This window comes from Nannobrachium achirus (assembly GCF_963921795.1).
Source record: "Nannobrachium achirus genome assembly, chromosome: 13".
Classification (NCBI taxonomy): domain Eukaryota; kingdom Metazoa; phylum Chordata; class Actinopteri; order Myctophiformes; family Myctophidae; genus Nannobrachium; species Nannobrachium achirus.
Genome location: NC_137833.1, coordinates 27,397,618 through 27,419,312, shown reverse-complemented (window position 1 = coordinate 27,419,312; position 21,695 = coordinate 27,397,618). Strand labels below are relative to the sequence as shown.

The 21,695-nt window shown below is 43.7% G+C and overlaps 1 protein-coding gene across 1 annotated transcript in view; it reads right to left on the bottom strand.

Annotated features, from left to right (window-relative positions):
• Window positions 1-21,695, bottom strand: part of lyst (lysosomal trafficking regulator) — a 92,912-nt gene that overhangs the window by 17,097 nt on the left and 54,120 nt on the right. The window contains exons 22-42 of the mRNA XM_080741197.1: window positions 20,940-21,138; window positions 19,477-19,608; window positions 17,821-18,244; window positions 17,398-17,643; window positions 16,675-16,855; window positions 14,122-14,291; window positions 13,538-13,768; window positions 12,800-12,966; window positions 12,326-12,478; window positions 9,323-9,514; window positions 8,273-8,502; window positions 7,035-7,244; window positions 5,989-6,165; window positions 5,261-5,337; window positions 4,925-5,113; window positions 4,301-4,446; window positions 4,083-4,179; window positions 3,612-3,673; window positions 2,950-3,005; window positions 2,518-2,670; window positions 1,327-1,571 (exon numbers count right to left, since the gene is read on the bottom strand). Of these exons, the coding sequence (XP_080597323.1) occupies window positions 1,327-1,571; window positions 2,518-2,670; window positions 2,950-3,005; window positions 3,612-3,673; window positions 4,083-4,179; window positions 4,301-4,446; window positions 4,925-5,113; window positions 5,261-5,337; window positions 5,989-6,165; window positions 7,035-7,244; window positions 8,273-8,502; window positions 9,323-9,514; window positions 12,326-12,478; window positions 12,800-12,966; window positions 13,538-13,768; window positions 14,122-14,291; window positions 16,675-16,855; window positions 17,398-17,643; window positions 17,821-18,244; window positions 19,477-19,608; window positions 20,940-21,138 (3,737 nt within the window). The remainder of the gene's footprint in view (window positions 1-1,326; window positions 1,572-2,517; window positions 2,671-2,949; window positions 3,006-3,611; window positions 3,674-4,082; window positions 4,180-4,300; window positions 4,447-4,924; window positions 5,114-5,260; window positions 5,338-5,988; window positions 6,166-7,034; window positions 7,245-8,272; window positions 8,503-9,322; window positions 9,515-12,325; window positions 12,479-12,799; window positions 12,967-13,537; window positions 13,769-14,121; window positions 14,292-16,674; window positions 16,856-17,397; window positions 17,644-17,820; window positions 18,245-19,476; window positions 19,609-20,939; window positions 21,139-21,695) is intronic.

The window sequence follows — 21,695 nt, the reverse complement described above, 5'->3', positions numbered from 1 at the left end:
AAAACAGCATGGCCACGCAGCAATAACATTTAAGATGACATTTCTGAAAAACACTCGAGTCTCGTACAAAACCTTCAAGCGAGAATTTGGGGAAAACTCAATACTGTATACTCGAAATATACATTCTCCATACTGTGCCCATGTGCTAACACTTTTCCTTTTCATGCATAATTCATGATGAGAGCAAATCTTAAAATGCACTTCATTCTACATTCAAATACTGTGTGGTTGAAACACTGTGATGAATATAAAAAAACACAGGTGAGAAACATCCGGGACAACTATGAAAGGCAAACCAGCACAGAGTTGAGCAGTGTGCGCGTGTGGAAATATTTAGTCCTGTGCTGACCAATGGTGGAAGAACCTAACGCTAAGGTTTCTAAATTACGTTGCTATATGTATACTAAATATTTATGAGACACAGAGGTGCCTCCTGGTTTGAAAGGTATAACAAACAACGTATAGGTGGCAACAGCCAACAGGTCTTGTACCAAAACAGAAAGTACGCATTATACAAGTTTTCAAATGTATGTAATGCATAAAAATCATTTGCAAATAGCCGATCTACAAGCTCACAACGTGTCACGATGTGACAAGTGAGCTTGTAGATCTGCTATTTTTAAGTGGCGGAAATGTATACATTATACTGGAGGGTTGAAGTGGTTAATGTACGTTTTCATTGTGTTGTAATAATAATCCAAATCTACAAAGTAACTAGTAACTAAAGTTGTCAAATAACTGTACTGGAGTAAAAGTACAATATTTGATGAAGTGGAGTACAAGTAATAAAGGTACTGAAAAACTGGAAATACAAAATGTTTTACTTACAAGTACAATACTAGAAATGTACAGTACTAGAGTAAATATACTTAAGTTACAGTACTTTCCAGTTTCCACCCCTGGTGCTGACTAGGGATGGGACGATAAGCGATATTATTGCTTATCATGATAAAAAACACTAATCGTATCGTGGAGATTTCATTTATTGTGATATCGTCCTCCGTCATGCACTGGGATCAATTCACCTTTTATTTGCCGAGCTGCATATCTGGTACCATTTAAACCCTCTACAGTGGTAAAAGGTACTTATAATATACGTAATTGATAGTCTTTTTTTCACTCTATCAAATGTCTTTGCCAAAAAATAGCCGATCTACAAGCTCACAACACGTTGCGTTACGACGCGTTATGAGCTTGTAGATCTGCTATTTTTTGGCAAATATTCCGCCCCAGGATCATGGATTTTGATAATATCGTAAATCACTATTTCTTTGGTCACAATAACCGTGATATGAAAATTTCTATTGTCCCATCCCTACTGCTGACCTGTATATGGAGGCGTCCTGCAGGTCCAGTGTCTCGCTGCAGTAGTCCCTCAGGATGAAGGGGAACACGGGGTACTGCATGAGGTCGTTGAAGGAGCGGCCGGCGTGCTTGTTGAGGTGGGTGAGGTACTCGAAGTTGGAGATCTGTCCCGAGCCCCACAGCTGCGTGAGCGCCGTGATGTTGCCGTGCTCCAGCAGGTTGGGGAGGTCAGAGGTCAGGATGTTGTGGTAGACGTCGTCGCGGAACTGCACGCGCACACACACGGGGCCAGAAACATGAATGAGTGATCAGATGTGTGTGTTTTTACAGTTTTTGTGTGTGTGTGTGTGTGTGTGTGTGTGTGTGTGTGTGTGTGTGTGTGTGTGTGTGCCTTTTGAAGAAAGAAATGGACAGCCTCACGCCATTGGTTTCTACAGACCAGGGACGTGCAGAGAATGTTAGAGGCGCAGGGGCTGAAATTTCTAAAAGGGCCTTTTGGTGGAAATATCGAAAATAGCAGACCTCCAAGCTCACAGACGCGTTGTGAGCTTGGAGGTTGGCTATTTTTGCTGCTTGATACCACACTGAACTAAGAAAAATCAAGTCATTACTGGAGATGTAGCGTACTGCATGGATTTCTAAACGGAAAGGGCAATTCTTTCAACATAAGATGCTGCATTCAAGTTCAGGAGAGTTTGAACAAGGCAATTCTCTTGAGCACTGCCTTCAGTTATGGCATGGAGAGTGGGCATGTGCAGGTCTGGAGAGGGCACTTTTTACTGACAGGTAAAAGGGCAGGGGCTCAAGCCCCCTTTGATGTCTACGTGTGCACGTGCCTGCTACGGACCGTAAATGAAGCCTATTTCTAAATCCGCTCCAGAAAACGAAGCCAGAAATGAATGCTATAGCATTCATATAACATAGCCTACTTTATCATTAATTTTACAATTAATGTGACCATGATTTAAAAAAAAATAAGATTGAAAACAAAGTGTTTAGTGTTTACTAAGATAATAAAATCAAGTGTTAAGTTTGCCAAATCCTCACAGACTTTGAGAGAACAGAACATTGAGCTTAAAGTTTCTTGACACCGGTAGAAGGTGAAATAGCGACATCTGCTGGGCAATTAATTTGAACAGCAGCCTCAAAGAGAACCCGAAAGTGGCTTCATGTCCAGCCACTTGCTTTTGACTTATTCTGACCATGCCGTACCTTGGTGGTGTCAAAGGCCAGCAGCAGAGTCCTGCCGTTGGTGAGGAAGATCTCCACAGCGTTGTCTCTCAGCTGCCACCAGCGCTTGTGGACCTCTTTAATCTCCTCGTACGTCCAGGAGAACGAAGCCGCCTCCGTCTCGCCGTGAAGGCTCTGTCCAAAGATATTGACCCATTAAAACCCGGGAAGGCATCATTTTATTTTAGATTTTAGCTATATAGCAACATACTGTACCATACGTTTTTCAGAAAATAGAGAACAGTGCTCTCCTAAGAGACTTGGACCGAGTAGATTCTTTTTGTTGCTATTTTACAATGAACATTAGTGAGGACCTTTAATATGAAACAGCATCCCTCTTGGCTGGCAGTGCTGCTGTGCTCACATTGCACACAATAAGCATTTACACAGCCCTGTCCTGAGTGGCTTCTTTACCTGGCTGTCCTGAGCATCAGCCGCGTTGTCTTCCACAAAGTACATCCCAGACTTCCCTGTAAGACACACAGTAGAGGCTGAGTGGGATTTGGTGCAACTTTGCAAAAAATATGATCACATACTGTACACCATGGGTCTTCAACAGGGTGTCCGGGACCCCTAGGGGGTCCTCAGAGTTACTGCAGGGGGTCCTCCAAATCTTTGAGTGATAGAAACCTTTTTTTTCTCCTTTTTTATATTAACCACTTGAACCCTAGAATAGCAGATCTCGCACTGCAAGGCGCTGTGAGCTTGTAGATCGGCTATTTTCGGCAAAGAGCTTTGGTGTAGAGGGGAAAAAGAGCAGACTAAATACAGTGAAAGGTCAAGTTTATTAGGTATTGACGATTCAAGTGGTTAAATATCTGAAAACACAAATTGACATGAATCCAAAATACGCTGATGATTGTGCTGTCAAACAATGAAACTACGGTATATGGAATCTATGAACAGGTTGTGGGGGTCCCTGCTTCATCTCTCTCTCAACTAAGGGGTCCTTGGCCTGAAAACGTTGAAGACCCCTGACATACACAAACAAATACTAGATATTATCATATTTTATATTCTCTACACTATAATTGAACTCGGAGAGTACAACATGTAACCAATTGCCAGTGTCTTACCCAGAAGGAGTTCCCCTGCTGTTTCTCTGGAGGGGGCGACGCTGACGCATCGTCGGGTGAACCTGAGGGTAAAAATACATCGGCCATGGAGGAAATGGATTAACCCGAGCAGAGACCTGGTATTGTCACAGTACAGTGACAGTGGAGTAATAATCATATTCACATTATCTTGCAGAGTGCTTGGGGGCAGTGCTTGTCAGATGTTTGTCACTGCTGGAGTGAGGACTTTCAGAGCACTTTTAAGAAATGTAATGTTCAAATTCATGCAACGGTTGGATGCATCTCTAAAAGCATCATTGTGGTGCTCTCAAGACCCATTATGAGCAGTTCACGCTATACATCCAGATTCCAGATGTCTATGGACCTGAGTCCGCTAATAAAGATTGAATTGAATTGAATTTCCCTTATGTCATCGCCTCGTCACCGTGTTTAGCAGGAATAGAGATACTGAGAGGCAGAGTCAACTCGTACCTGATGGGCTCGCTGGTGGCCTTGTCCTTCACAGTGGACGAGAAGGAGGAGTGAGTTTTATCTTCAAAGAGGAAGGACAGCGGAGGCTTGGGACCGTCTAGACAGCCACAGGAGGAGGCACATTTTAGGACAATGAACCAGACACGGTACCGGAGTATATGGAGGACTGACACGATAACATTTGGCCAACTTGCTGGAAGCTTTATTTGTGTATTTACCCTCGGCCTTGCGTCTGTCTTTGAGCAGGTATTTGTTGGGGATGGTGAGGTAGCATCGCTGCAGCCGCCGTCGTTCCCGGTTGGGTCCTTCGGTGGGGTCCAGCTGCCAGGATGTTGGGTAGGAGGTGTGGTCGTACCAGACGGCACTAAAACACACAAAGTTCAACACAATAGAAAACAAGAAACAAAGAAAAGAAAATAAGAACGCCCGCCCCCAAAAAACACGCTCGCCCCTGGATCAATCCCAGCGATCTCAGAACGTTTGCCACCAGGCATTCCTAAACCTGTCAATCTATGCCTAAACCTTTAATAAATAAACTTTATTCCTAAACGTAAACCTCAGGAAACTATCCCAAAACCTAACCTTATTGCTAATCTCAACCTCAGATGAAACTATACCTAATCCTCCTAAACTTATTCATAACATTAACCTCAGTAAAACAAATACAGGAACCGCTGTGGGCAAGCGGTACGCAAAAAAACATTATTTCACATGTCTCAGCAATGTCTAAAAAACTGTAAAAAAGAATATGTATAAAGAATGACTGCAGCTAACAGAACATACTTTTTTCCGACATGGCTTACGCCACTTTTCTTATTACACAGCCCTGCCTTCCCGCTCACCGGTCATGTGTGAGTTGCTGCACCAGCTCCTGCCAGTGGCGGCTGGCACTCAGGTCGATCTTGTAGAGGCCTCTGATGTGCTGGATGACTTTCTTTCGCTCCATGCCTTGCCGCAGAGACACGTTCTGGGTGATATCCGCAGCGATCTTGGAAATGTCCTTTGACTTTCCATCCAGCCGCTGCATGAGGCTGCGTCAGCAGCAGAGGACAGAAAGAAATGGATGTAACGGAGCATCAAAATAAAATAAGAATAAGCAGATAACAACCAATACTGTGCTGCTATCTGCACTGTGAGAAAAACCCACACAGCAGGTAAAGAAAGACAAAGTCACTCACCCTCTCTGCGTGTTGGACATTTTCTTTTCCCATGCCGCTTTGCTCGTTTTCTCTTCTGCCTCATACTTGAAATTTTCCTAAAATGAATGAAAATCACAAGTTGAATTCTCGAGGACGTCGTCCTGAAATGCACAAGGCGTAATTATTGTTTTTCTGGGATAGTTAGAAAAGCGACTGGCTTTGGGCTGTGGCATTTAGAGGGAAGATCACACAGTATTTCAGGCACACTGAAAATGTTAATTTGGCATACTGTTAAAAATTGGTTCGCTGCAGAATGCTTAGAGGCTCGCCTAATGAGGAGTGTTCATCTTTGTGTGTACCTGCTCACTTACAGGCACTCTGAGAGTTAAAGTAACGTGAATTTAAAGATTTAAATTTTTGGGGTCTTCTTCTACCTTTATTGGTAGTATACAGTGGATAGACAGAAATGGGGAGGGAGAGACGCAGGGATCGGGATTCGAACAAGAATTGCTAGGCTGCATTGCAGCCTAGTAACAGGATTTTGCTGTATAGAATTTGAAAAGCACACTGTCTTCACTTATAACACTTTTATTAGTAACACTTTTTATTAGTTAGGCATCCTGATGAAGGTCCGAGTGACCGAAACATTGTACCAATAAGTGCGGGATCCCCTCCTTCTTCTACTTTTCAAGTTAATTACTCTGACACACCCGTCCCTCTGTAGGTGTGCAAAAGGACTTTTTTTTCCTACGGCGTATAGAATTTACCTCTTTGATAGCCTTGAGCATTTCGGGTTTGTGTGGCGCGTTGGGGGGGATGCATCGATGACCACACAGCTTGAGCGAGGTCATGAAGATGCCCACAGCGCTCTGCTCTTCTTTGGAGAGGTTGTCCTTGTGGTCGTGCAGCATCTCGTGCAGGTAGAGAGCCAGCTTAGGGCCGTGCTGAGAGAGAACAGACAAAAACAATGATCAATATTGTTATCCGTTCGTGGATGAATAAGGAAAAAATAACCTGTGTTCCAATTGTTATGGTTAAATATGTATAAAATCCACAGACAGACTTAAACTTTACACTTTTACTTTAAAATCTCTTCAGAAATAGCAAAAAAAACTACAGATCTGCAAGCGCGTAGCAAGTCGGGTTGTGAGCTTGTGCCTTGTGGATCGGCTATTTTTTGCTTCTTTTCCATGACACTCTTGTATGACAGAGTAGGGTTTTAATGCTTGGTTTCTGATCGACAGCAACAGCAATGTAAGCTGTATTTGAGCTGTAAGTTTGAGCTGTATTTGAGCTGAGCCAGGCAGTGATGGACCAGAGACAAGTCCCTTGCAGGCAGCCGACCATCAGTCAAGCTCCCGATGAGGTGCACACGCACGCACGCACGCGCACACACACACACACACACACACACACACACACACACACACACACACACACACACACACACACACACACACACACACACACACACACACACACACACACACACACACACACACACACACACACACACACACACACACACACACACACACACACACACACACACACTCTTCAGCTTGCATACGGACAAGAGTGACAGAAGATCTCAAGACCCAAAATATAAATTTGGCGTCTACCCCGGGCCCAAAATATATATAGTTAGTTATTATTCTGATAAATAGAAGTTTTGGAATTTTTTTGTATTATTGTTTTTGTGTAGGAAACGTAAAAAAAAGGATATTTACAAACACTCACATTGGGTCCGTGACATGACCAACATGCGGTCACGAAAACAATGAATTATTCGATCAGAGTTTGTTTCTCTCACCTCTAGACCTGGACTGAGACTCTCCCTGAGGATCTCTGAGTGTTTGGCGTCAAACACAAACTCCAGCGCCTCCTTCCTGTCGGACAGCGGTAGTGCAGGGCTCAGCGTGTGGACCAGCAGGCGGCCGATCTGCACCCTGAAGGTGTCCCGACACGACCACAGGATCCGCCGCCACTGCTGGTGCGGCGCTCCCCCCCGACCAGTGCTGCCCTGCGGAGCCACAACAACCAGCAACACACCACGTCAGCCCTATAGCGGTTCCACTGCTTATGCAGTGGTTTTCAACCTTTTTCATATCAAGGTCCATGATATGACCCATTTAGAACGGGTACACATTATTGTGTATCATTATTTTATGCTTTAGATATTGAAAAATAGCAGATATACAAGCTCACAGCGCGCTGCGAGCTTGTAGATCTGCTATTTTTTGAAAAATTGTGAAAATTAGAATTTTGACTCGATTCTAGAAGTGTCTTTTGAATCCTTCTAAGGTTTTTTTGAAAAACCTATGTTTCTATGTCAGCAATCTTGGCCAGCCATCGTTTCATCCTCAGTCCATCGCTCAGTTTGTCTGTTCTTGAGAGACTACTATGTCAGTGGTTCTCAAACCTTTTCATGTGAAGGACCCCCAAAATGATATGTATTTGGCCACAGACCCCCATCTCAAAATATTTAGTTCCAGGGACCACCCAGAAGCAAAATTTGAGTTACAAACATTCGCTTTGAAAATACATCTATTCAAAGATTTGCACACATTTTCACGACATTTTCAAAAATAGCAGATCTACAAGCTCGCAGCGCGGCACTCGGTGCCGCGCTGTGAGCTTGTATATCTGCTATTTTTCACTGGTTAAAGCATTCAATAATTCTCGGCCTAAAATTAACCTCCTTTTTTGCCTTGACATCAATAACATGTTCACCGAAAACAGCAGATGTACTGTACTGTACTGTAAGCTCACAATGCAAGCTTGTAGACATTTCAGATGCTAGGGTTCATGTGGTTAATGAAACAAAGGGTAGTCAAACTGAACCAAAATACTAAGCAGAACCTCAATGAACTGAGTACAAAGGACCCCAAAGTAAACAAGCCATAGTGCTTTCTTGGGTTTAAATCCTATTAGTAGACCTTGTATCCAAATTGTACTGTCGTGTCGTTTCCTATGCAAACTGCAAATAAAGTAATCAATCAATCAAAAACGACTGGAAAAAAAAGATAAAAGAAAGAAACTAAATCCTACCAGGCTAATCTTTATTCCCTCCATCATGAGTTTGAGGATGTCCTTCTGGAAGCTCTTCTTGCTGGCCGGGGGCAGGGGGAAGGGGATGGGGGAGTGTGCTGCAGGCGTGGAGCCCGTAGAGCTCTCGTCCTGGGCCTGTTGTTCACCTGGATCAGGCGTGAGCTGATAGCCCGACGCCTGGTCCGGGGAGTCGGGAATGTTCAGCAGGTCATAGAAGTCCTCGCTCACGTCTAGAACGAGAAACACAAAAACGATGCTGAGCTAAACAAAAGAAATTTAAGCAAAGTGTGCATTTCTGGGTTCTTCGTGGACGCCGTTATCAACCTTGGCACTGGCCCTGTATCTTGCTCAAAAGACACCCGACTAACAGTACTTTTGGAGGGGTTCAACCTGGGACCGAACGTGATGGTCATCATGGCCAAGTCACCCCAGAAAATATTTGTGTTAGGCAGCGGAACCCCGCAATAAATTGTATCAAGATTTACGTTATGTTGTTAAAATGTTTCAAAACTACAGTGACTACTGATTTGATGCTATATTTGCACATTTCTGGGGGCCTCTGGGCCCTCGAACCGTCTCAAGGACCCTGGTGGTCCCCGGACCCCACTTTGAGAGCCACTGCTCTAGACCAGTGGTTCCCAAACTTTTAAGCTTGAGACCCAAACTAGAGAAAAGCTCACAACGCGATGCTTCGAGCTTATAGATCAGCTATTTTCACTACTTCCTAATTTTATTGTGTTGTTTTATGGGATTAATTTGATTTTATGAATTTCTTTAGAAAAAAAATAGATTTTCTCTCTGAAAAATATTAGATTTTCTTCCTGAAAAATATTGCTTATATGAATATGATTTGAAAAATGTTAGAATTTCTTCCTGAAAAGGGTTTTTGGGGGGAAAATAGTTTGAAATATTTTTTTCGCTGACCCATACAAATGTGTCCGGGAACCACAAATGGATCCTGACCCAGTGTTTGGGAAACACTGGGCCCTAGACCCCTACATTGCAGAGTATGTGTGAATACTGTATACACATGACACTGTCAATGTTTACCGTGGTAGATGAGTCTGTTGACAGCCAGGACCACAAGCCTCTGCAGGCGTTGTACAAACTCTGTCTCGCTGGCTCTGATGGGGTTCTCCTGGCTCATCCTCCTCTGCATCATCTGGTTCAGCTCGTCGCTGGCCACAGACCGCATGCGGGTGAGGAGAGAGTCAGACTGGGCCAGGGAGAACCGACGTCGGCCTGAAAAAAGGTGCACAATGAAGGAAGTGCATTACAGTCAAGGAGAAAGTAGTGTTGATTTGGTTTTAGTCATAGTCTTTTGAATAAAATCCTGTTTAGTTTTAGTCATATCTTAGTCACCTGAAAAGTTTTAGATTTAGTCTAGTTATAATCGACAAAATATAAGATTTTAGTCGACTAAATCTACAGTTGATTTCGTCTACAAAAATGTGCCTTGATGGCATCGTAATGGCTGATTTTACACTTGGTTGGAAGTTGAAAATAGACGATCTACAAGCTCACAACATGTTGCAGCGTGACTCATTGTGAGCTTGTAGATCTGCTATTTTCAGAGCGCAACCAAACATAAAATGACTTGTCTCTCAGTTCAACTGGATTTCTTCTCCACTAGTCCCTTCCTAACATTCGAGTCTAGTTTTTATTTGTTGACTTAAATTGTCAATACATTCAGTCTCCGTTTCAGTCATCATAGCTTAGTTAAGTGTGCCTGCCATGCAATGGCAAAACACTTATTGTAATCCGCCATACTTAAGTAAGTAATTAAGTAAGTAACGTTCTTGCAAATTTGGAGCCGTAATAACTGCCGCACAATTTACGCCACCGCCGCAATATATACATCAAAACGTGCGGCTCGGCCGGGAATGGTGTGCTATTACTTTTCTAAGAGAAAAGTTGTATCGTTTAATTGATATTAATTTATTAGTTAATTAATTTGCCCCATTGACTTATAATGGGAATCGCAAAAACTCACATTCAATATTTTTTTTCTCCCAAACCATAGGGGCTACAGTTTCAAAACTTGGAGAGGAGATTTATAATGATATCAAGGATTAAATAAAAAATAATTTTGTCAGTTGGCCTCATGGTGGCGCTATAACAGTCCACTTTACGTTTCGGCCTGTAACTCTTGAACCGGTCGGAAAATTAAAATTCCTTTTTCCCTGGATTCCTTCTCCTCATATATAGGCCACGCCCATTTGCGTCAGGATAGATTTTCCGCCATTTTGAATTTTCTTCAAAACACACTTTTTGCTCCTTTTCCTACATATTTTCTCCAAATGTCACAAAAATCGGTACACATGATCTATGGACTCATGCGATAAACATATTCAAACGATATTTCGATAGTCCATACCGTTCTTCCGTAACAGGGTTACAAAGTTAGCGGGAGGAGCCCGTTTGGTAAGAAGTCGCCATAAATCACAAACGAAACATCCAGTCAACACCAAATTTTAACCACAAGTGGGGGGCGCTATACTGAACATATACCCAAAAGCATTTCCACTTCGACCCATAGGGGGCACCACAAACGCGCAAAACGTAACCGTTTCATGCCAAAACGTGTTTTTCAGGGGGAACGACCCTCTCAAAACGAAACACTAACACCAACCGCTACACAAGGTTGCACAGACTTAGCGAGCTGCAGGCACACTTAAAATTTCTTAGAAATTTTCTTTTCTAGTTTTTCTTTCATTTTCATCAGTGAAAAAAAAAGGTAGTCGACAAACAGTTTCACGTAATTAACGCCACATTACAGTCAAGGAGACAGTCATTTCGCTTCGAGGAACGTGGGTGTTGTTTTCATATAACGACAGGGCGCGCGCGTCTTTCTTTCAAAAGTTCAAGGGAGCAGTCATGCAAGCTATCTCATAAATCATTATCGTCAGGCTTGGATGATTAGAAAGATTCACTAATCAAAACAACATCTGTGCCGTTGAAATATCTCAACAGTTAATTAGCAGATGAACACACACACTCACACACACACACATGCAAACACGGGCACCAGTAATGCACAGGAGGTACTGTACTGGGCAGATTAACCCCCAGTTGAGGACCGGGGCAAAGGGTGAGTTCACTGCAAAAAAAAGGGAATAACAATCATGTCCCGTTCGAAGGGAAGATGTTTTCCCTTCCTCCTCCATGGAGGGATGTCCCACGGCTACCTGACATGTAGGACGGAGATCCGGAGGGGGAGGGGAGGGGGGAGTCCTGCGCGGACAGGAAGCTGAAGGGAGGGGACAGGGGGATCTGGCCATAGGAGCAGTAGTGCTGCCTGGGGAGGCGGGGGATTATGGAGTCTTTCAGGGCCATGGAACCTTCAAGTCAAGGAATGAATGGGGTTGGATGAAGACACAGCGGTGAGACACTTTGACAAGCAGTGGTGTATAGTAACTAAGTACATTCACTACAAGCACTGTACTTAAGTATAATTTTGAGGCATCTTTACTTTCCTGGAGTATTTCCAATTGTCAGCACTTCTACTCCACTACATCAGAGAGGAAAATATTGTACTTTTACTCCAATACAATTATTTGAAAACTTTAGTTTCTAGTTACCTTGTAGATTTAGATTGTCATTACAAAACATACATTTACCACTTCATCGATATAAATTTCGTCCATTTGAAAATAGCCGAAGAAATTGCCGATCCACAAGCTCACAATGCGTCGCATTTTTGCGACGCATTGTGAGCTTGTAGATCTGCTATTTTCAAAATATTTCTATACATTTTATACATTGGAAGACTTGTGAAATGGGAGATTCTTCATGAAGAGAACTTTCTATTTTTTGTACTCAAGTACAGTTTGATGCCAATACTTTTGTACTTTTATTCAAGTACATTTTTAATTCTGGACTTTTACTTGTAACAGAGTATTTCTACATTGCGGTATTGATACTTTTACTTAGGTAAAATAAAGTACTTTTTCCACCACTGTTCACAAGACGCTCCATTAATGGACAACTGCACTTGGAAAAGCATAATCGTCAGACACTCAAGTACCAAAGTAGTTTTGAATCGCCGTTTACCTGCGATGCTCTTGCGTTTCTGGTAGATGGCGTGATGCGGAGAGCTGGGCACATTGACAGAGCTGCTCAGCTTCTGCGGGTCCTGATTGGCCGTGGTCTTAATGAACTCTATGGCTGACTGGAGGACCCGGAACTGCAGAGCCACGGCCATCTCTGGAGAAAGAAAAACAAGAAAGGAAGTGGAGAAATCAGGGTCCATTTTTACCCTTAATTAGTAACTAAGTTAATTTTGGGCATGATATTATAGGTGAACATTTTCAAACATTACAAATGCTTCAGCTTGAAGGACGCCAATTTTTTCGATCCATCGCACAACATAGAAAATCGGCTGCAGAGGTTGTATTATGTATGCATTTACTGGGGCAGTCAAGTGAATGAGTCAATACACAGTTACAGTGCATGCTAGTACAGTAAGGGGACAATCGATCAATGTTTGTTCAGTGTGAATACATATTTCCAGCCCCTCCCTCACACCTCTGGTGCGGCGCATCTTGCTGCTCTGCATGTAGCCCAGCAGGGTGATGAGGTCTTCGATGATGCGGAAGTACTGGGAACCCGAGGAGCTGCAGGAGTGGATGGTCACCGCCACCAACAGCTGCTGGATGTCACACACCAGCAGCTTGTAGTCGTTCAGGGGGATCCTGCAAGGGAACATTAAGCCCAGGGAGTCAGCCCCTTCTATTCCACAGATCAATGAACAGACCCAACTAATAAGATTCATGATTTAATTCACGGCTCAAGGGGTTATATATATTCATGCATTATACTTGAATTTACTGATAGAATATATTTCATATTATTAACTACAGACAGTCCAGAAAAAGAAATCCATAGTATTTTACCCCATTTCCAGGCCTTTAGCAATCATACGTTGCAATAATGAAACTCTTAACCCAGTGTGTTATCAATGCACCAACAAAGACTTGAGCAACGGTGTCACGTGCCAAAAAGAACAGATCTATTAGCTAACATATGACGTAGCACTGCATTTTACCACGTTTTATCTTTCACATACGGTAATTTTGGACAAAAACATGTATTTTGTTGCCATCAGGCAGAAACCTCCATATTCGTTTGTAACATTTGATTAATTCCAAAACTTTTCCAGGCCTGGAAAACAGTTTTTCTAATTTCAAAATATTTCCAGGAATATCATGACTGTGGGGAAACCCTGTATTTAACAAATAAACATCCACCGCTGGGCAGCCTTACCCGTTCTCCATGCCGTTGAGGGTGGACAGGGTGTTGAAGAGGACGTAGAGGAGGCCGTGGTCCAGCAGGATGTCTGCCAGCTTGGGACAGGCGTTGATGAGCTGCAGCAGCATGCACAGGATGTTGTGCACCAGGGCGTTCTCGTACAGAGAGTTCTCGATCAGACCCAGCACGGGAATGATGCAGCGCTTCCTGAAGGGAGAGATGTTCTCCATGTCCTCCAGGTCCAGACTGTTGACAGAAACGACAAACATTAATCACAACTTCAGCATTCAAACTCAAAACTCAAACTCAGATAAACAATCAATTATTCATTGTTGCAGGCAGATGAAAATTTGCGTTTTAAAAAATGTTCATAAATAGCAGATAGAAACTATGCTGTGAGCTTGTAGATCGGCCATTCTTAAATAGCCAATAAAATGAGGTTGAAGTAGTTCAAATGATTGTGATGCTATATTAACAAATGTAGCTGGGGAGAACCCCTGTAACCCGTCCAAGGACCCCTGGGGGTCCCCAGACCCCACTTTTTGAGAACCACTGGCTTAGACCCCCCCGACATCATACAGCAGACCCCAGTGACTCACTCGTCCTCGAGGCCCACTGGTCTTCCAAACAGCATCTCCAGGAAGCACTCCAGCAGCCCCTGGCTGCCTTGGTGCAGGTACAGCTGGTTGGCCAGCAGGGAGAAGCCATGGTTCTTCAGGAACTTCTCCTTCTGCTCCTTGAAGGCTCTGCTGAAATAGGCATCCAGCAGCTAAAGTGAGAAGGACAGAGAGAATAAATTAGTCGTTTTCTCTAGCGTGTGGTTTGTTTTTACCCATGGTTGAGGATGTTTTTTAAATGTGCATTGTAATCGTCATATGAAAGCCTACTACTGTACCTTACTACATCAAAATAGTTCCTGTAAGCACAGTGAATAATTCCTTTTTATAGGCGATTTGGTGACACAGTTTTTACCCTTGCCCTGATATTGAACTCTGTTGTTTTTTTTTTGTCTCTGACCACAAATGTATTGTTCTGCCTCGCGCTCAAAGAAGCATGTGTTACACTCTCACTTCCAATCCACAATGCTCACTCAGAGGGGACTTGTGTGTTGGCCTCTGTGTGCGTGTTGTGTGTGTAAATGCTGAATGGTAAATGGTGCATTTATATAGCTCTTTATTCCAAAGCGCTTTACATAGATTGTGCATTACATTCACCCATTCACATACACATTCATACACCAATGGTGGTGGAAACCATGCAAGGCAGCAACCTGCACATCAGGAGCAATTAGGGGTTCAGTGTCTTGCTCAAGGACACTTAAACACCAAGCCCGGGATCAAACTGGGAATCTTGAGGTTCTCCATCCGCTCTACCGGCCACTCTACCCCTGAGACACTGTGAGAGAGTGTGTGTGTGTGTGTGTGTGTGTGTGTGTGTGTGTCCGTCTGTGTACATCAAATATCCAGCACTGTTTTTCACATTGGCTTGTACCACCAGGAGGCCGATGTTTGCGATAATTCTTTGCATTATATATTTCTGTCCAAACATCACGCAAATCGGCACACACCATATCTATAGTCATGCGATCAAGACCAATCTGTCCGATTTTTCATATTCCATCCTGCTTGGCTAAGCTTGACGTCCAAAGTTTGCAGGAGTGGCCCGTTTACAAAATGCCTCTAATCATGAATGCAGCAGAAATGGTACCCTTTTCACATAGGCCTATTATAGCACCACGAGCAGGCCGATTTTCATGTTCATATTCCACCCCGATTGCCTTTAGATTGGCACCTTATTGTCCGTTATTATTGTCCGTTTTGAAGAAAATGTCTCAAATCATTCAAACATTTTTGCTATTGCTCCAAACCAATGTTGTCCAAACATCACGCAAATTGGTGCACATCATCTCTGCAGTCACATCATCAAAACTGATACTACTGTACTACCTGGCCTGGCGGAGTGCACTGAGAAGAAACATTTTTCTAGTTAATTCTGCTTTTATGATTCTTGGCCTCCCTGGCCCTGGCTGACACTAAGCTGATTTAATGATCACTGTGCTTCTGCGCTAGATAGATTCCATAGCTCACTGCACCACAGGCCGTTTGCTTCAGCTAAATCTATGCTCCTGGAAGGATCAATGACAACATTAGACATCTGAAAAGGGGAGTTAGAAGAGTGGAGCATACTGTAGTAGTGTAGCTGGAGGAAATCCAGATTAAAGCTCTATCTCTTCTCCATCTGAAAGAGTTACAGTCCATGTTCAACAGAACAACAAAGAGGCGAGAGCTGCCTACTTTGCAGTCCTAATTACTGACGAATAGGTATCCCATTTAAAACTATTGACCGGCTTGTAAACTCTGCACATCCTACTGTATCCGCTCTTCCCCATACTACTGTAACTACCTCTTCCCCAGACTGAAATATTTTTCCTTTGTTGACAAAATCCATAACATTCAAATCAATCAATCTCATTTTAACAATGCTACTGTTTAGACTGGTTCATCAGTAAACTGTCATTCTCTTGTCTGATTTCTCCCCTGTCCCATATACACCCGTTCTCTTGCCCCTTAAGATTGTAAAGTTATTTAAGAGATGCTGTACCCTGGGCCCTAACCTACTCTCCATTATTAATCTCTCTCTTACCTCTAGCTCTTCCTGATGTAACTGAAATGTTGAGCATCCAATCTATTTGAAAAACAATGTTGACCTCGGACTTCTTGTAACCATCCTTTGTCATCATCTATGAATTAACTTCCTTTGTATAGGATGTATGTATGACTCCAAATCTGGGCACAGCAATCACAGCCCTTTTGACCCCCATTATCAAATTAAAGTTAAATATTTAAAAAAGTATAAAACAGGGGTCTTCAACAGGGGGTCCGGGACCCCTAGGGGGCCCTCAGGAATCTATGAGATTCCATATATCTCAGTGCAGTGGGGGTCCCTGCTCATCTCTCTCTCTATCTCTCTCTCTCTCTCTCTCTCTCTCTCTCTCTCTCAAGGGGTCCTTGGCCTGAAAACGTTGAAGACCCCTGGTATAAAACATGGGTCCACAACTCTAAACCGCTGTCCAAGTAAAGCCAAACCCAAATTATCTGCAAAAAAAAAAAGCCAAAACAACCTGATGCAATGCAATATTCAGGCTGCCGTACCTTCATGACCCCTTGCTGGATGAGAGGTGAGGAGTGATTGACGAGGACGATGAGCGCCTCGGGCTGGATGAGCTTGTCCATCACCTCCTCCAGCATCAGGTCTGGCATCAGCAGCAGAACGCCTCTCAGAAGGTCATAGAGCCCGCAGCAGATCAGCACCAGGCAGTCCTCCGTGCTGGACCTGCAACAAGGTTGGAATACAGGGGTCATCAATGCGTCCGTGCACTGACACATGTGTCCATGACAAGACTTGGTTTTGTCCGTGGCAAATTCTAGATTTTCTTTTTTAAACACCGCTATGAATTTCTAATAATAAGATCAATTGCTGGAAGTCAAGTGTCCAGGAAATGTATATAGGGCTGAAGTCGTTAATGCATGTTTTGTAATAATAATCAAAAGTGTTCAAAATAAATGCAGTGGAGTAAAAGTACAATATTTGGATCTGAGGTGGAGTAGAAGTAAAAATATTGGAAACGCTCAAGCAAAATACAAATACCTCAAGTACAGTACTTGAGTAAGTATACTTAGTTACTTTCCACCACTGACAAGGTTGGAATAATTTGGAATCTTTCCGGCAATGCCGTGTACAGTAGGTGAACATTCGCCCCCAAAACAACAGATCTACAAGTTTGTAGCATGCTAACTCAGTGGTTCTCAAAGTCTGTAACTCAAGTCTGTAACTCGTACTGGACAACCAAAGAAAGCAAGTGACTGGATGAATACCTGTCGTTGGAGTCGCACTTGCTGTGTGTCCTGTCGTACCCGGGGGAGTAGGTGTAGCTCTCCCAGTCCTCGGGCAGGGAGCCCCGGTCGGCAGCGGAGGGCCACCGGCCCATGGCCAGGGATCCGTTGGGATGTGGGAAGGCCAGGCCCAGGCTGGCCAGGTTGCTCTGGCTCCTCTGGAAGGACTGGATGCCCTTCAGGCTGTCGGGACGCCGCGGTGCTGCCTCGTCACTGGCCCAGTCGAACCTGCAGTGTTGGTAGATTTTAACGGGACATTTCGTTTTAGCCGTAGTCTTTTGAATAAAATTCCATTTAGTTTTAGTCACATTCTAAATCATCTGAAATCGACTAAATATCTTGTTGCAGTCGACAAACATTTTCTGTCACAGTTTGCAGTCTATTAAATCAACACTAGACTCGAACCTGTCCTCGGACTCGGCCACCCCTACGCTGCCCTCGGCCAGGCTGTCCACCTCGGTGGCCTCGTCCCGCTCCTCCTCCACGCTGATGGAAGGGGTGCTCCGGCCCACCGTCACCTCGCCACCGCCCTCTTTCGAGTCACAGATGGTCTTGGCCGACTCGCAGCTGCTGAGGAGCTGCTCGTCCGTCCCGCCGCCGCCCCTCTTCAGCGTCTCTGTGCTGCCCAGGGCCTGCTGCTGCGTGGCCAGGGAGAGGGAGACCCCGCCGTCTCCTCCGTCCCCCGTCCCCGTCTCGCCGGAGCTGCCGTGTGGGCCGTGTCGAGGCGTCAGCGCTGGGGAGGAGTACGGAGACGCTGCCAGGCTGGGCGGTCGTAGTAGAGTGTGGTGATCGTCAGCCCCGTGTTCTGGGGAAGGGCCGCGCAGGTGGCCTGGTGATGGTAAAACATTATTTAACCTTTAGAAGAAACTTGGTACTGGTCTGGTTAAAGGAGAATTCCAGTGGAGTTCCACTCATTATAGCTCTTGATATGTGGAATGGATGCACCCTAAAGAGGCAAACTGCGGCTAGACCCCTCTCCGGTCAGAGCTAACTCGCTGGAAATCAGAAGTCTCTTTTGATTTATTGAATATACTTTATGAGTCAGTGAGACATTAAAGCTAAAAGGATAACACAAAAAAGTCCTGAGGACTTGTTTCCATTGTGGTCCAAACCGCATCAGGAATGCCACAACCACGGTTTTGTCTCACAATACTTTAGCGCCTGTAAAAATAACGCAGCACAATGTTTAGTACCAACTAAACATTGTGCTGCGTTATCATTGAAATGCACCAGTGTACCAACCTCAAAATAGACACCCCAAATGTCTTGACAACAGATGTAGGTCCCTAGAATGATCATGTATTGTAGATAACTGTAGTAAGTGCTTTTAGTTTTTGAGTGGCGCTAACCGCTAATACATCTGGCTTTGTCTGTATGTATGCATGTACAGTATGTCCTTCCCGCGCCGTCCCGCATTGGCCAAGCTTCGTGGGGCACTTAGCTCAAAAGTTACCGCTCACTTCACACTTCTTTTCTTAATCTTGGAAGAATAGCCCAAATGGGCTAATAAAGAGATCCAAATGTAAAAAGTCAAAACAAGACAGCATTTTCAAAGCAGAGGGAGAAAAAATGTGTGTGTGAGAGAGAAGAGGGGGTAGATGGGGACAGTCAGAAGTCCTTGCGTTGCTCTTGGCTGTTGTAAGGAATGTGCTGAGTTCACTCAACGCCTACAGGGTTTTTTATTTATTCACTTTCACAGCTAAAATCTTGAAATGAGTTCAGCCTCAGCAGTGTTTACAAAGTAAACAAACAGAAACAGAGAGAACAGATAAACGGCTTCTACCGGCCCAGAACGGAAGCACAACCTACTAGCGGCGATCCAATTTTGTATTCTTTTTTATAAATTAAATCAAATTAAATTCTCTGGCTTGTCGGGCGAAGCGCCCTGGACCAACGGCTTTTTCTCAGGATCCTCGTGTTGGGGCAGTAAATGAGACACTATCGTATGACAAAGTATAAATCAGGCTTTAGAAATAATGCAGTAAGTGTAAACAAACAAAAGATTGTACTCAGTTTTACATGCTCTACAGAACTGCGGAATTACATTTGCAAGCCCAGTACCTTCAGAGGGAGCCTCAGTGAAGACGGTGGGGGAGAGAGACATCACAGAGCTGCAGGCAGACTTTCCTCCTCCGCTGTTGGAGTGTCTGAGGTACATAATGGACTGGACCTTCTCCTGGTACAGCTTACCATCTGAAACACAGAGAAACCAGTTAAACCAATAAACCCTTTTGCAAATCCCGCCCCATTCTGCCCTGTTACTATGATGGGACATTAACCCTGGGCAGATTGTTTTTATAGTGGAAGTGGATGGGATTTATTCCCCCCTTCATAGCCTCATTACAGCTATATAAAGTACCAAAGGAAAAACACCTAGGTGATATTAATAAAAAGGGAAGACAAAGGTACAGTAGTTACATTGCAAAACAGGGGATTTACCCGAAAATATATGTTTTAATTTGTTTAATCCCAGTGGGACAGAATCCTCTTTGCAGATTCTTTTATAGTGGTAGTGGATGCGATTTTTTTTCCCTTCATAGCCTCATTACAGCTATATAAAGTACCACAAAAAACACATCTACGTGATATTAATAAAAAGGGAAGAAAAAGGTACAGTAATTACATAGCAAAACAGTAGTTTTCCCCCGAAAAATAAATGTTTTAATTAGTTTAATCCTCTGGATCAGAGATAGAAAGAGAAGCGCATTGCATCTTGGGTACTAGGAAGAGGACAGAGAGAATGTTTCTCCTCACATAATAGGCTGGCTTTTCGTAATTCTGCCCATTTAAATTATATGTACCCAATCGTGACTCTTAGACCATTGATAAGGTACATGTGAACTAGTTTGTTGAAGCTTATTCGTTATGATGAGCGAGATCGCTTGACGCTTGCCGTCGCTATCACCGTACCGGCCGATCTCCGTGTCGCGCAGTGCGGACAGTTTTTGAAAGCCTGAAGCAACATTCTCCACTGCACAAACTCCACCCCCGATAGCAAAAAGTGAATGATTTTTTCTGGTTGGCCAGTCAGGGAGTCTCAGGGACCAATCAGAAGGCTGACAAACGGTCTATTGTACAGCTTAATAATAATTTGATTACAATAAATGTACCCCTATTGATTCCGGATGGGAACCCAAATGCATTTTGGTCCCCATCCGGAATCAACGGGGTAAATTAACTAAAATCATTTTTTTGTCTTAGGAATGCGACAAATACAAAAAGATATTATTGTACTCCAGTCTCCATGTTGTGAGTAATCAATAGGGGGGAAAAAAAAACTACTCCTTTAAGCACTATTTTAAACTTTGTCACACAAAGATGTTGTGCAAGGTGCATTCCTTTGTGCATGGTTAAAGTAGCCTTGCATCGCAACGGTTTTGATGTTTTTATAGATATTTAATCAATTATCTTGAAATTGAAATTACAGATTATTAACACATTATTAACATATTCCCTGCCATATCCCGAGTTTCCCGAGCTTTGGTCGAATTGATTAAAATAAATGCATATACTCGCCAACCCACCTATGTGCAGGGAAAAGTAGAAGCTGGTGGGTGTGTGGCAGACGTAGGTGTTGGTGGGCGGGTGGACAGCCAGCAGGAAGTTGTAGACCAATCGCAGCAGTTCCAGGTCTGGCGGAGAACCCAACACTTCCTGTATGATTTTGACGAAAGACAGACAGACTTCCTGCGGGATGGAGGTCAGATGTGTGTCCTTGTGCTCCTGAAAGACATGCATAAGAAAAGTCTCAGTAGAAGTCATGAGATCCAAGATTGTTTTATCGTTACTTATATGAGTACAGAAGAGTAACATTCTTTGGCTTGAGGTCCGCAACGTTGAAACAGCAATACAGTAACTAGAAAAGTGTACAAGTCTCCACCAGGCAGTATTGTCTACCCAGGGCCGGCAAACTTCGGTTATAGCCAATTGGAATGGGATCTGAAAAATCCAACTTAAACACCTTGATCACATGAGCCCAGAGATAATGTGTAAAAATAATTTTGATCAGGGTGTAATATGAAAGAGATAATGTACACCTATCGGTGTGATGTTTGGACAAAATCTGTAGACGCAATATTTAAAAAAATCTGACACCCGGTGGCGCTATAACAGGCCAATGTGAAAGATTTGGGGCAGAGGTTCTGCTCTGGCCTCCAGGGAGTGTGTGCACAGTTTCAGGCCAATCTAACCAAGGGTGCCGGAGATTACAGTAGCTGTGCTGTACACAGAGGGACGGACAGTCAGACACCCGGATAAACACACACATGAATATATAATTC